Source organism: Pangasianodon hypophthalmus, chromosome 28 (genome assembly GCF_027358585.1).
Source record: "Pangasianodon hypophthalmus isolate fPanHyp1 chromosome 28, fPanHyp1.pri, whole genome shotgun sequence".
Lineage (NCBI taxonomy): Eukaryota > Metazoa > Chordata > Actinopteri > Siluriformes > Pangasiidae > Pangasianodon > Pangasianodon hypophthalmus.
The window spans coordinates 7,544,957-7,560,770 of record NC_069737.1 but is presented as its reverse complement, the minus strand read 5'-3'; the positions used below and the strand labels follow the sequence as shown (position 1 = coordinate 7,560,770).

At 37.8% G+C, this 15,814-nt stretch overlaps 1 protein-coding gene across 1 annotated transcript; it reads left to right on the top strand.

Annotated features, from left to right (window-relative positions):
* Positions 1-1,340: 1,340 nt before the first annotated feature.
* LOC113544308 (astrocytic phosphoprotein PEA-15) lies at positions 1,341-14,813 on the top strand. Its single transcript, XM_053230883.1, has 4 exons — positions 1,341-2,271; positions 10,073-10,247; positions 10,431-10,586; positions 11,379-14,813. The coding sequence occupies exons 1-4, from the start codon at positions 2,095-2,097 to the stop codon at positions 11,441-11,443; spliced, it is 573 nt and encodes a 190-aa protein (XP_053086858.1). The 5' UTR covers positions 1,341-2,094; the 3' UTR covers positions 11,444-14,813.
* The last annotated feature ends 1,001 nt before the right edge of the window (positions 14,814-15,814 follow it).

The following is a 15,814-nucleotide window of genomic DNA, read 5'->3' as shown; positions in this document are numbered from 1 at the left end:
AAGCCAAGATAAAGAAAATCAGATTTTCTCTATTTTGGCACAAAACCTGCCGGCCTCTGTTAGACAGCTGATGATGAAGAAAAATTTCACCTTCCAGCACCTGCAATTTTAACAGGCATGTGTAGACATTTTATATCCACTGTATGATGACACGCAAATGACGCATAGGCTTACATTTGTTTGTTCAAATAAACATATTTTAGACAGTTTTATTCTGCATGTCAGTGGATTATTAAACTCTCCTGCACCCCTGATACATTCTGGGATCAGGACAGCTTCCTTGGCTGTCCCCCTGTGATTATAGGACTGATGGCATTGCTGATTTTAATTAGTAACTACCACAAAATTTTATAAAAGGCAAAGCTTAAAAAGCTGAAAACAGCACATTGATGACAAAGCAGTGAAAGAGCACCTCCTAAGCATAGCATGCACTAAATCTTCCAGCTCAGCCACTGCAGCGTGTCAGCTACCACAGACACACACTAACTCTATTTCCTCTTAGGATGGCATTTTTTTTTGTCTAATTGAATGGCTAGTCTTATATTTTTTGGAGTATTTTCTTTTAAATCATTAATATAAAATGACTGAATTTAACAAAGTCTAATTTAACAACGTTGGGACTGTTGGGAACGTTGGGGTTTAACAAACCGGACTTCTTGTGAAAACTGTGATGAATTTACTGGTTGCACAATTGCACTATTTGTCCATTTAGTATACCGTTATAGAGGGGATCTATTTATAATTACACTATCCATTAGCACCCAGATGAAGATGGGCTCATGTCGTCTCAGGGAGTTTTTCCTTACCACCTTCACCTCTGGCTTCCTCATTAGGGATAAATTCACATATTTACAATTTATTTTGGTTTAATTTAATTTGAATGTATTTATCTCTGTAAAGCTGCTTTGTGACAATGTCCATTGTTAAAAGCACTATACAAATTAAATTGAATTGAATTGAACAAAGTTCACATTAGTGAGTCTCCTTATACATAAACTTAGATAAACTCAGTAGCTGGCATAGAATATGAATGTTTTTCTGAACTGTATGGATTATCATGAATGCCAGATCTCTTGTGAGGGGGCACGGTGACTTAATGGTTAGCACTGTTGCCTCATACCTCCGGGGCTGGGGGTTCGAATCCTGCCTCTGCCCTGTTTGCACGTTCTCCCCGTGCTTCAGGGGTTTCCTCTGGTCACCAAGTCCAAAGACATGCGTCGTAGACTGAATGCCATTTCCAGATTGTCCGTAGTGTGTGTGAATGTGTCCTGTGATGAGTTGGCACCCCATCCAGGGTGTCCCCTGCCTTGTGCCCTGATTCCTCTGGGATAGGTTCCAGGCTCCGTGACCCTGTGTAGGATAAGCAGTACAGAGAATGGATGGATGGATGCTCTTGCGAACAATTTACAAATAAATTTGTTTGTATCCAGAGGCCTGGTGTATGATAATGTGTCTGCAATTCAGCCTTTCCAATAATAATAGTACTAACCTGACAGATTGTTGGAGTGGATTAATTCACAGTTGTGTGTATATGTGTATGTGTGTGATCAAGCCAGTAAGATCTGTCTTGCCAAGTTCTCGTTAATCACAGAGTTGCCATGGTAACTTTTCACTACAGTTTCTTAGCACGTTCAAGCCAACAACAACTAACCAGGAACCTGTTGCAATGTTTGAGAAGATGCATAAAACCAGATTGATTGGAATCGATTTTTTGGCACAACCCAGATTCATTCCTTATTCTAAACTGATTTATGAGCTAAAACAATAAAACTGTTTTGCCTGGATTATTTGTGATAAACAGAAATTCATCAGATGAGTATCAAAATCAAACTGGGTGGATTGGATTTTCTCATTCTTTATATAACTGACGTATAACTGAGTTGTGGTAGGTTATAAATTGTATTTTGTTATATTATAATATACAAATTTAATATGGCATAAAAAAAATGTGGTTTTCTGTCATTTCTTTCCATGAGAGTTCTCTGAAAAATGAAATACCGTGACAAACAGCTCCATTTTTGACAGCAATTTTGCCCATTGACACTGAATAATGAGAACAAATCACCATCATTAGAGAGAGAGAGATGTGTGTTCATGGCTCCAGCCTTGAAGCCTGCGTTAGTGCACACTGTAGAGTGGCTAAATAGCGAGCCTGCTGATGTCATCGGGAGTAGCTCTGTTGGAAATAAGAAATATTCCTTTAAATCATCTTCACTAGATCTCCTGAGAGACAGCGTGTGTGGTTCACTGGTGGAACGTTTTGCAGACAGAGTGAGTAATACAACAACAGCATGTTGTTTTATTTTTCATTTCAGCTTAGAAATGACATCTGCTGGCTTAGAAATGGAAGAAAGATCTTTTTTCTTGACTTTTCTTTTGTACTATCCATTTAAAATGACCATTTCTCATATTTTGCACTGCTCCAAATATGGATGTGTTATGTATAAATGGCAACATGAAGTGTTTGTCTCTATATAAGTGTAGATGTGAGTGTATATATGTGTGTGTGTTCACAATCATATGTTTATTGTCTCGTGAATGATATTATGTTCCTTTCAGTCATTTACTAAGTTGTTCCATCTCTCTTTGTCATTTGTTCTGTGACTCTTTTTCTTCCTGGAGGGCCGGGTCCGAGGGGCGAAGCGGGAAACTTCGTTGGGGGTTACACTCTTGCCCTGTTGCTAGGTTACAGTCTCTCGTCTCTAAAAGGCAAGCTCGGTCTGGTTGTCATGGCAATCTCAGCCGTGTGAAGGGTGAATGGCGTTGCGGTGGTAGTGCCATGGCTGGGTTTCGCACACACACACGCACGCACGCACGCACGCACACACGCACACGCACATACGTATACACAAACACAGACACACATGCATGCACATTCATGCATCAATGCACTGTATTTCTAAAAGAGATAGTGGAAATGGGTGGGATCAAAAGGAGGCTGGTGAAGATGGATGAAGTTTTTGCAGATCTTTTGTTAGAACTATCAAATAATTGAAAAGCTCAATTGCAGTGTCAATACATTTACTTGGCAATTGATTTAGGTGATGGAAACAGATGCTTTCATGCTTGCTTTCTCATATTCCAAAGTGCTTCTCAGTATCATTTACCACTTTTTTATCTCCTTTCATTCATATGCACATGAGCATTTACCTACTTTCAGACTCCAAACGCTGAATTTGTATCTTGTTAGTGTTCGTTTTAGATTATTAGCTTATATATTATAGGAAACTTCCTAGATGACTGAGCATAATCTGTTTAACAAGGGATTTTAATAGTTATTTTTAAGTGACCATTTAAATCCAGCAGATCTAACACTGCTATTGTTTAATAGACAATAATTAATAAAGTACAAGATTATAGATGAAGTGGAACATATTCAACCCAAGATGGTGGAAACATCTTAGGACTAACCAGCAGGATATATTTCCGTCAGCTTTTTGGATGCATCATAGAACAGAATCAGCACTGGCTAAAGTGGTCAATGACCTATATTTCGTAAATGGAGATTCTTCAGAATCTAAAAATGTACAATATGTTGTCCCACAAGTTTCTTTTTTAGGTTTATAGTGAGCCCCTTTAACATGTAACAGGCTTTCTAATATGTTATTGTTTCTATAGCAACTAATTCACAGGAACCTAATTCTAATAATAAACAGATTAAAAATACATGCTGTTATTTAACAAACATCTAATTGCTGATATGGTAAATGTGAGGAGACGTTTGTTAATGTTTATGGAAGGAGTCTCCAGTGTCAGCACTTTGTAACAGTCACATATAGTGCTATCCCTTTACGTTGTCCTCCAGGGGAAAAGTCTGCGGATAAAGGATATTGTGCTTTGGTTTCCATGTAACAACTTGCATTTTTGTCTTATTGACTTTAAGAGAACGTGACTGTTTATATCTGCTTTAACGTAAGTGATAACGAGAACTAATTTGTTTCTCAGATGTTCCACATCATTAACTGTAACTATAAGCGGATAAAAATTAAGACATATCATTCTTGATAATGAATATAAAAATAACTTGTTGGCAATTGGTGTAGTATAAATCACTAGGAAAATAATATATAACTATCAGGCCGCATCACATCACTCTGTCATTAATTATTCCTTACTTATCACTTATGTTATAACAGCTATAAACATTCATTCAATCGCCATCCTCTCTATTTACTCTTTTGAAGGCAAAAAAATGCAGTCACCGAGAAACCGCAAAACTTAAAGTCCTCTGTCCTGAAGACTTTCCTGCAGTGGAAAACGCACAGGAGCAGCTTTACCTTTAACTTATTATGAAGCGCTGACACTAGAGACTCCTTTCATAATGCTAATAAACATCTCCTCACAGAAAGCTTCACCGTCTCAACAATTATACGTTTTTCTTTAATATTTACTAACACCATGATTATGATTAAGCTACAAGTCGCATGTGAATCAGTTGTCAGTATAAAAATGATAATGTATTACAACAAGCGCATCAATATAAAGCTGCGATCTGAATTTCAGCCAGAACTACTGTCCGAGCTGCTGTTTCGGAATTGTCATGTGTCACTTGATTATAACTTGTTATTAATAAGAATATTGTAGTGCTAGCATTTGGATTTGGCATTAGGTTGACTTTAGCATTGTGTTTTGCAAGTCTAGTACACTAGTGCTAGACATTGGAGATTCTGCAGCATTAAAAGAGCAGTGTGTGGAGCGTAAAAGAGCAGCCTGTAGATTGAGGGGCTCCCAGCCAGACCCCCCCAAAAAAAAGGGCGGGGGTAAGAATTTAGTCACGGGGAAGTGGAACTGTCCCAACTGTTTTTATGCTCTCTCACACACACACACACACACACATATGCTTATGCACAAAAGAGACAAAATGGTATGCCCAGACCCAGTACAGCCCTGACATCTCTCTCTCACACACACGCACGCACACACACACACACACACAAGGCAGAAAGCAGGAGACTGAGCAGGCAGACAAAAGCAGGCTTGTATGCGAGAATGTGAAGGACAGATCCTTTCTCCAATTCTCTCTCGTGTGCCTGATGGGGGGCAGGCAGTGTGGGGAACAATGTCATACTCTTCCCAGAGAAGACAGACAAGAAGTGCAAAGAAAGTGCCAAAAAAATCATTTTCGAGTTAAGGAAAGAGGAACGAGGCTTACAATCAAATCGTGCCTTGCAATAGATAACCTAAAATCCATCACTGTTATTGTCACAATTAAGCTTCCTGCTTAGTATACTCATCAGTGAGAAAATGAAAAGAAAAAAAAAAAAGATAAAGAGCAGAAAATGTGCCATTCAAATAAGAATTGGGTAATGCACTGTGGAGAAGCTTTTGTTTCTTTCTCCCTCTCTCTCACTGAATAAGCGCATATTTTCACCTGTGCGTAATGCAGGGCAGTCGTGCCCATCTTTCAGCGATAGCACAATTGAAAAGATGAACTGTGACGTTTATGGTAATGAGTGTGTGGGAGTATTTACAATCCTAATATCAGTGTCTGGAGAGCGCAAACCTCCATTACAGGAGCACTTTTGCTCTGCGGAGCCAATCAAACACCTTTTATTTAGCCTACCACTTAAGCTTGACCTATCAAAGAGCCGGCGTTTAACCTCTCTCCGAGATTCTGCATGGTTTTGCCGAACATTTTAATGAAGCTGCATTAGACACACAGAGCTGCTGGGGGTTCTGCGGTTCAGGAATAACATTACTAGGTAAAATGCATTTGAGATAAAGATATAATGGTTTGAAAAATTCACAGCATGCTAATATTTACATATATTACTGTCATATGCTTTTATGCAAAGAAGGCCAAGTATTTGGCTCTTTGTACTTTATTGTAATGACTCCACAAAGAAGTGCAAGACAGATATTCCTAAAGCATAAAAGTATGACAGTATCTCCAGCCTCCAAAACTTTAATGTTCTCTCATTGTGTCTCATGCCTTGTACATTCACAGGCCACTTTAATAGGAACACCAGTACACCTGCTCATGCAATTATCCAATCAGCCAATAATTGTGGCAGTGGTGCGATGTATAAAATCATGCAGGTACAGTTGAAGAGCTTCAGTTGATATCCACATCAGACATCAGAATGGGGAAAAAATGTGATCTCGGTGACTTAGACCATGGCACTGTTGATTTGAGTATTTCAGAAATTGCTGATCTCCTGGGATTTTCACGCACAATAGGACGGTTGGTTTGAGTATTTCAAAAACTGGTCTCCTGTGACTTCCATGCACAACAGTGTCTTGGTGACAAAAATCACTGATAATCACTGATATCAAATATGATTTAGGCTAATGTATTTAGGCTAATATTATGAATATTTTTAATATTTAACACCGGTCCCTGGAGGACTAGTGGTTAGGCCACGGCGCTCGCACTGTCGTGGCCCAGGTTCCCAAGCCTGGATAAAATTGGGGAGGGTTGCATCAGGAAGGGCATCCGGTGTAAAAACTGTGCCAAATGCTGACCAATGATCCGCTGTGGCGATGCCTAACAGGAGCAGCCAAAAGAACAACAACAACAACGACAACAACAACAACATTGTTTAGCTTCACACACAAAGCTCTAATTCCCAGCGTTGGAAAACCCTTCACATGGTGAAATATTTACATTTTCTACTATATAATGTTTAGAAAAAAAAATACAGGCTTTCCTGAAGTGAGCTATGTTTATCTTTTGCAGGCATCTCAATCACAATTCTGATCACAAACTGAACTGATTAAGCTTATTAGCTATGACCGTTTGCTATCCAACAGCTGGATCAAAATGTGACATTCACTGTGGGAGGAAATCACATTCAACTAGCAAGGTTTTAGACATCTTTAGGCAGACTGACTGTTTTTATCACTGTGTTTGTTAAACTAGCTCCTTACTCATCCTGATCTTTGTAGGAAGATAGCCTAGGCAAGATTAAAGCATAAATAAAAACATTTTCTCATTGCTTTGGGGGAAGTATACATTATATGGCCAGAGGTTTGTGGACACCTGACCATCACACCTATATGTGAATTTTTGAACAACCTATTTCAGATTTAGTCTCCCTTTGCTGCTGTAATAATCTCCACACTTCTGGGAAGGCCTTCCACTAGATTTTGGATTGTGGCTGTGGGGATTTGCCCATTCAGCCATGAGTATTAGTGAACTCAGGCACTGATTTACCAGAATTCAACCACCAACATCCAATGGGTTTTCCCAGACTGCCACATACTGTAGTTACAGTCAGGTTGATAAATATTTGGACATTGACAAAGTTATTGTTATTTTAGCTGTCTACCACAGTATATCGCAGTCAAAATTAAATAACGAATAAAAATAATGACCCGAAGCATATTTCAAAAGCAACCCAAGATTTTTTTAAGGCAAAGAAATGGTATGTTCTGCGATGGCCATGTCAGCCACCTGACCTGAATCCAGTTGAGCATGCATTTCACTTGCTGAAGGTAAAACTGAAGGCAAACCACCATAAGAACAAGCAGAAACTGAAGACAGCTGCAGTAAAGGGCTTGCAGAGAGAGAGAAGAAACCCAGAGTCTGGTGAGGTCTATGGTCAAAGTCATTGACTGCAAAGGATTTGCCACCAAGTATTAAAAATGACCATTTTAATTTATGATTAAATTAGTTTGTGATTATTAGTTTGTCAAATTACTTTTGGTCCCTTAAAAAAGGGAAGCCACATATAAAAAGTGCTGTAATTTCTACAGCATTCACACAGTCCTGATGTAAACATCCTCAAATTAAAGCTTCTTTTAGCCCATATTCATTTAATTTCAACTCCTATATACTATGGTAGACATCTAAAATAACAATAAATGTCAATCTCCAAATATTTATGAAACTGATTCTATGCTATACGGGTATAGACATTTAAATCTTTAAATGCAGTTTTCTCTATTTTCATGTTTGGTGGTATCCAGACTTTAAAATGCCAGAACTTCACTTGTTATTGAGATAGGGACAGGGAAACATATTTCAGTTCAGAAATGGGTGCAGTTTTACTATATATAGTAGAAAATATAAAAAATTTCACCATGTGAAAGGTTTTCTGAGGCCACCACATATAACTGTTTTTGATTTTCTTATTCAGGTATGCTGATGCTCAGTTTTGAAATAAGAATGATGTTGCCTTATTTGTTTAATCCTGTTTGATCCCATTTCCTAGCCTCTGGTTTAACTATTAATTCTCATCTGAAAAATGGAGTCTCTTGAGTCCCTCCTTTTGTCGGTCACTGCTGAATGTTACTGTTACTAAGGCCCTCTATTGCCCAGATATTGTAACTGCAATGCTTGTATTTAGGCCACTCCTCTGTACCAGTTGTTTATATATATATATATATATATATATATATATATATATATATATATATATATATATATATATATATATATATATATATATGTACATGCGATTTACAATAGAGGAACTGCAGTGAGCAGAGGCTCATATTCTTCCTGAATGTGTCTGTGTGTGCACAGGATGCCTTCGTTTCATTCATTCTGTTTTGTGGTTAATGCACATATAATCGTACACACACACACACACACACACACACACAGTCCCACAGAATAGTGGTAGATAGTGAGGCCTACAGTTGTGAACAGTACAATTTGGTCACATTTCATACACAGAGAGCTCTATGTTTGTGCATACAGCGGAGATGTGCTGTATGCCCCATTTAGTTCACTGTAATTTAAAGTTGCTGCACTTTAGAATATACAAGCTTGCATATGAGCTTCAAATCCTGCAGACTGCTTGTGTCCCTTTTTACAGAATGGGGTGGAATATAAATCTGCATTTGAGAACTACACCAATCAATCATTATAATGACAACATAACAGCAGTTTCTGAAATATTTCCAAAAATAAAAGTCTTCTGAGTCTTTCTATCAAGCCATGTTCAACAAGAGATCCACTAGAGGGGCTCGGAGAGCTGTGTGCCATCCTGAGCAAGTTAGAAGAGGCCAGAAACAAAGAGAATTAACCTGAACTCCATGTCTCTACTCCTCTTATAACATAACATAGCATGCCTTCATCCTTTTGAATTGTTTTCCATCTACTTTCTGGATAACAAGCCTTAGGTTTTGGAAATGTAAAGGATATTAGCAGATTAGAGGAAATATTTTTATATTTACAATATATTTTTTTGTGAATCCATTTATTTCTGTAAAGCTGCTTTGTGACAATGTCCATTGTTAAAAGCGCTATACAAATAAAATTGAATTGAATTGAATTAATGCATTTAAAAGGAAAAACCCACCCTGAAAGACTTGCATATTAATCTTTATAATTAATGTTATCTATGGCGGCATCCAAGATTTATTTAGCTTCTTTGTTTGGCACTATTTAACATAATGCCATTTCACTACCTGCTAGTGGCATTAGTGTGATTTATCTGTCGCTTAATCTCTACCTAAAGAGATCGATGCAGCTGCACTTTATTCCTTTAGTCTGTCCAGCTCTCTCACCTCCTCATCTGTACACTTTGCTCAAATAGATCAGGTTCCAAAGCTTCAACCTTAATGCTAATACTGCCATCAATGCCATTGTGCTTGTCATCTTGTAGCTCTTATGTGGCTAACTAGCTGCACTGAGTCTCTGCCATAACTGAGCCCAACTGCAACACATCATAAGTTGCAATTCATTCTGCGTTCATTCTGAGTTCAGCGTTTGTCATCTCCACTAATTTTACACTGGATTTTTCATTAATATGACACTGAATAGTTTTTTTTAAACATTGAAACCTGATCATTATCACTTATGTTTAAGAGCACTGAATTTTTTTTTTTTCTCCTATTAAACACCTTTGTAACTGAGCAAGCAGTGTATCCCTGTGACAACAGCTCATTAGACAACTGCTAATTTCTCACAGGAATAAAAAAATATAGCACCAATCAACACAAAGTAGCACAAGTACTACGATATAAACAAATTTAATGTGTTTTTTTGTTTCCTTTAATTAATTGTAATTTCACATAATGAGACTCTCTTACATAGAGCTTTGGATTGAAACTATGGTGGCTACCCATTCAGGTGTTGATTTAAAAAAAAATAGTTCTCACCTCATTCCCTTTCTTTCAGATCATGTCAGAATACAGCTCTTTGCTGAGCGACCTGTGTGAGAACATCACTAACGAGGATCTGGAGCAGCTGAAGTCGGCCTGCAAGGAGGACATCCCTGAAGACCAGAGCAACTCCATCACCTCCTCCAAAGAGTGGTTCAGTTACCTGGAAAAAAATGATAAGCTAGCTCAGGGTGAGAGAACAGACATGTTGGAAGAACCGCTTTTAATTTTCTAGGTGTTAGATACTGTAATATCTTTCATTTCCATTTCAGTAATGTCTGTTTTTTTTTTTAGATCAGTTCTAGGGAATTTATGTTTCTTTGCTTGTACAGATCACATATGTGTTTGTGCTCTTTTCTTTTCTCTGGCTGCAGATAACCTCTCCTACATCGAGCACATCTTTGAGATCTCGCGAAGGCCTGATCTTTTGACCCGGGTCATCGAGTACCGTACGACAGTGCTGAAGATCTCAGAAGATGATGAAATTGACACCAAACTAACACGAATCCCATCGGCCAAGAAGTACAAGGGTACCAACATTTTTCAGTTGTTCTTTTTAAACCTTTATCAGAAATTACCACTTTTCAGTCTTTTCAAAGTATGGCTTTCCAACTACTATAATGCAACAAATAAAAATGTCCAGTGTTGAGGAGTGCCCTTAGTGGTACATTAGGTCTTAATTAGGGCAGCCACTGTATGCTACTTATGGGTGTGATGATATATCACCATGTCAGAATAGTCACACAGTAGAATATTACAAAAAATAGTTATTTCCAGGTGTGTGAACTTTGCTGCATTTTAAAGAGCAATCATAAAGCGTGGTGAGAATAAACCAAAGTGATAAAAGCCATTACTGAAGAATATGTGGAGAGATATGTGGAAAAAATGTTCTCTGTTCTGATGAGACCAAAATTTTCCTTTTTCGGCATTGGAACAAAGTGATACGTTTAGCAGAATCCAAAACTGTTCATTTACATGAGCATACCGTCCCCATATTGAAGCATGCTGGTGGTAGCATCATGCCTTGGGGATGTTATTAATCAGCAGGGACTGGCCAGTGTGGAGGGCAAGGTGAAGTCAGTGGAGCTGCAAGAAAATGTGTGTAATGTTGCATACAACATACTGTAGGCATAGTGTGTAGCCAAAAATTGGCTACAGTGGTAGGCCATAAACAAAAAATGTGACTGATGACAAATTATACACAAAGATACTGAAAAGCATAATTGTCCAATCCAATTTGACCCCAAATTTAAACCAACTGTCACTTTAACATTTTGCGTAAAAATTCTAAACCCTAATGCTTATGTTCTCATTTCTTGCAGATATCATTCGCCAGCCTTCAGAAGATGAAATTATCAAGTTGGCCCCTCCCCCCAAGAAAGTCTGAGGTTGAAGTTTGTGACCTTTCTTCTCTGTCCATGGCACGCCACCTTGTCAAATTGTCTTCAGCTCCTATCTCTAAGCCCCGCCTTGTCCCACTCGCTCACCACAAGCCGCCACCCGAAACAGCTAAACAGCCAATTGGATTGACAAATGCTTCAAAGCCACATTCTGAACCCTGGAGGCTCGAGAAGTTTTGAAATCCGGAAGAAGGTGAAAGAAGGAGTAAGAGAAGGAAAGATGGAATGGACCAATAGTTAGTGTTTGCCATGAGTGTCGCTGAGATTGTGTTTCCTGCTATGGGAAATTGTTGTCAGTGAGTATGTAAGCCCATGTGGTTTAGAAGTGAATGTGTGTGTGTGAATGGAAGAGAATTTATATTCTGACCATAGAAATGTTGAATGCAACAGTGTAGTCCAAGCAGCCCGTGTAACCGAGACCTCTTCACATATCTAATATGGTGATAAATCTTCCAGCCTGTTTCGTTTACTCTTTGCTACTCTGAGTAATAGTGTAAGTACAGTTCACCTGGCTGTAGATTCCCTTTAAAATTCACAAGTTAACAACCTGCAAAAATGTTTAGAATTTAGTGAGAATTTAGTGTCATTAATTATTTGATAATTGCAAAGCCAACATTTGCCTTCCGTAGAGACACATTACGTGTGTACGTGATTAGATCTGTTTAAATTTAAATTATTTTTTATTATTTCTTTTGTTTATTTATCCTAAGCATTGTAATGAATCATTTTATGAAGTATGATGAATAGCTTATATCGCATATCAAACATATCACGAGGGTCACGTTTTCAAGAGTGTTTCTTTGATATCGATAAGAACGCCCATATTAAAGATGTACTTCATTAGCATACATATTGGGATTTTAGGTTTAAATACCTCAAACATAAACAGTGTTTGTGATCGGCGATTAAACAGTGACCGAAAAGGCATCCATGTGATTTTATTGGCTTAATGCTCATAAAATGACGACTTTTGCACAAGCACAGGGCTTGTTAGGGCTTAATATAATGTTGAGTCAGTATATTATTTTGAATCATAAACTGTGAATGAATTATTTGTGCTTCTCAGTATACTATACATTTGCATAAAAATTTCATAAGATGCATAATTAGAAATCTGCGAAATGATGGACGTTAGCATTACAATTAACAATGTGATTATTCAGTATTATATAATTATCGTACTACAATAAACAAGCACCGACCCCAGTTGGGGTAACAGGGGTGGACAAATCACAAGCTAGTCCACCAGTGAAGTGGAAGCACTAATGTGGTGCCCAGCCCCATGTTTCTGTGTTTTTGGTAAACCTACCTGACTAGGCTAAAAAAATGGTAGCTAATGTAATGTAATAACATATGGCCAGCTAGTTAAGTACATTAATACAGATTAATGTGTATGAATTGAAACTGTAGCCATAATCCTGATCAGCTAGTCATTGGCGAATGTTGTCTATAAGCTGTAGTGTTGATTTGAGTCTGATGTCTTTATTTTCTCTCAGTAAGTTTAGCTGTAAGGTGACTGCTGTCAACCAGATTGCCTCGGCTAATGTGTGTAATGCAGTAGGCAACCAGATTCAAGGTGTCACTTGAAAATCAAATGAAAACTTTTGTTTTGCGAAAGTCAGTAAGTAGTAAGGTTTTATTTTCTTTCTTTGGTTGTTTAACCTATTTGCCTGCAAGGCAAGAAAGGAAAACAAACAAACAAATATTCCAGACACAAAATCTGCTTGCCTTGGGCTAGTGATTCGTCCACCTCTCGTTAAAATGGTTGCTAATGAGTTATAGCTATGTGGAGCTAATGAGTTACATCAATAATATCACCAAAATAAAAAATCCTAACAAAAAAAAAAATAGGGTTCCAGCACTGTTGGTGCTTGGACCCCTAATAAACTGTCAAATAGAGTACAGGAAGCTGAAACTGTCTCTGAAATGAATCGGTATTACTGAATTACTGTACTTATATCAAAAACATTTCCAAGTGCATCTTCTTCCTCCAAGCCATCATATAATATTGCCCAGTTGCAGAAAGACTGTTGATTTAAAATCCAATATTAGCTAGATCACTGTGTCTCTTTTGCCCAGCCTCAACAGACTGTTGCTTTTGCTATGCTAAATACCAGTATGCATTCATATGACATTAAGTGCTAGAATAATTGCTGAGTAAATAATGTGTTTTTGTGTATATGCGTTTGTGATGTTCTTTTTACAGCTAGTGTTAAATGTCAGCACTTGCAGGGTATATGTGGTCCCCAGAAACCCTTGGACCTAAACTCGGTTTGTGCAACAACGACAAAGTCCAATTTATACCTATCCTCTCCTCTCCTTGTGCCAACAAACAAAATGTATTTTTGGATTGGATAACTTGTAGTAAACCTTTGTGTTTTGGTTTATATTGCTAGCTATTTTCATGTGATGTTGTCTGACAAATTGTAGGTATCATAAGAAGTTGAATTTCGCCTTTAGAATTCTCCAGTTCGAATGTGATCAACTTGATCCACAATATCTTCGAAGTTGGATGTTAATTGGTTATGTAGTATTATGCATTGTTGAAAGTAGCGTCTTTGTTTCTATGAAGTACTTTGGGTCAAACCGTTTGTATCCTTGGTTGCCAAGTCTAACAGGTGGAGTAATAGAAATGTTTAAAGATTCATAACTTGATGCCTTCTGATAACAAATACCTGGTAGATCTGTGAACACGTATCACAATACAAAATTTGTGAAGGACCAGTTTCATAAAATTCGTTTCTTACAAAGGGCTGGATGACTGAATGGCACCAACAATTACATTGAATGCTTAACCATTAATTTAGTTCATGGATAAAAATAAGACAATTTGAATAAAATGTTTTGTTTCACAGTGGGGAAACACATTAACATTACCACTTTTGACTAGTGCCACAGACTCACATGAGATACATCGGTTTTGAAGTAACTGTTTATTCTTCCTTCATCAAATTCAAAATAGATGCTTCTCCAGACCTTTGTAAGCAAATGATCTTTTCAACATTGGATCGGATTGAGAATAAGCTTTTTTTTAAGGATTGTGAAGAATAGTCTGCATTACAAATGACCAAGAAAATAGCTACCGAGTTCAGTCTGAGGGTTGGAGATTTTAGTTGTTTTACTGTTTTCCAGCTATGTATGTAAGTTTCAATGTTTGTGACCGTGTGACTTTGATAGTTTTCGCTGTTTAATCTTCAATTGGGTAGTTTAAGAAGTCTGAATCTTTGCACATATAAGCCAATTCGCATAATGTTGTGCACTGCCAATTTACTATTATTCATTTGGTTTATTTGCTTTAAAAACAGTGTAATGTTCTGCTTATTACCCAGTGTGAAAGTAAATCTAGACTTTGTCCTACATTGTTAGTCATTTTTTGACTGCCACAAGCTAATCAACCCTATTTCATGCAAATTTTTAATGAATTGCAACAAGTGAGGTCAATTTCATTGTATATCAGATAAATGAGATATGCCCCAACTATAACTCTTACAAATTTACAATTAATCATGATATTACAGCTGACATCAGACCAGCAAAAAAGACCTTGAAATGTCCTCACTTTATTTTTGTATATCTTGTCAGTCTGTGGGCAGTTCACAGTAACAGCTTGAATCATTGGTCACACTGCTTAGGCTCAGATTGCACGTGTAAATCCCAGCTTGTACCTGTTACTGTAGCTCTGACTTGCCAAGACGCTGACGAATCAGTTAGTTAATATCCCTTTTTGGAAAAGTCACGGGCAGCATTTCAATACTATTTTTAACACACCATCAACTTTCCTAAGCCAGAATTGCCATCTTATAGGAAAAGTTCAACCTGTAACACATTAAATAGGTTTATCTTGAAATATTTGTGATGTGTTTGGCGATTCTTGTGCTAATTTGTTGGTTGGTGCTGTTGGTGGGTTTGCTATGCTGATATCACAGAAGGACATTGGTAGAGCAGTTACAATGGTGTTTAGTAGGAGCAAAAAAAGGTAATCTCAAACATAAGGGATAACAATTAGCTTCCACTGTAAGCTCCTAAAAACAAAAGAGCAATAATGTATTTTCTCACCAATTTTCAGCAACAGTCAACGCCGTATTAATGAGTAATCCAACACAGAAGTTACAGAATGCGATGCAGCTACACAATGCAGTTATGCTGAGTACAGCAGAGTCTTGGCTCAGCTAGGGAGCAGTCTAACGAAATGACGAGCGCGATGGCATTGACAGTGGTATTAGCATGAAAGCTCTGAAGCTTTGGAAGCTGATCTGTTGGAACAGAGTTTACAGATGGGAATGTGATAGAGCTGGACTGACTAAAAGACTAAAGCTCTGCTGCATCGCTCCCTTTAGGCAGAGATGAAGCGAGAGCTA

Coding starts and splice junctions, on each gene's coding strand:
- LOC113544308 (XM_053230883.1), top strand. CDS start 2,095: ATGGCTCCAGCCTTGAAGCCTGCGTTAGTGCACACTGTAGAGTGGCTA. Junction 10,248..10,430: donor AAATGATAAGCTAGCTCAGG/GTGAGAGAACAG, acceptor CTCTGGCTGCAG/ATAACCTCTCCTACATCGAG. Junction 10,587..11,378: donor ATCGGCCAAGAAGTACAAGG/GTACCAACATTT, acceptor CATTTCTTGCAG/ATATCATTCGCCAGCCTTCA.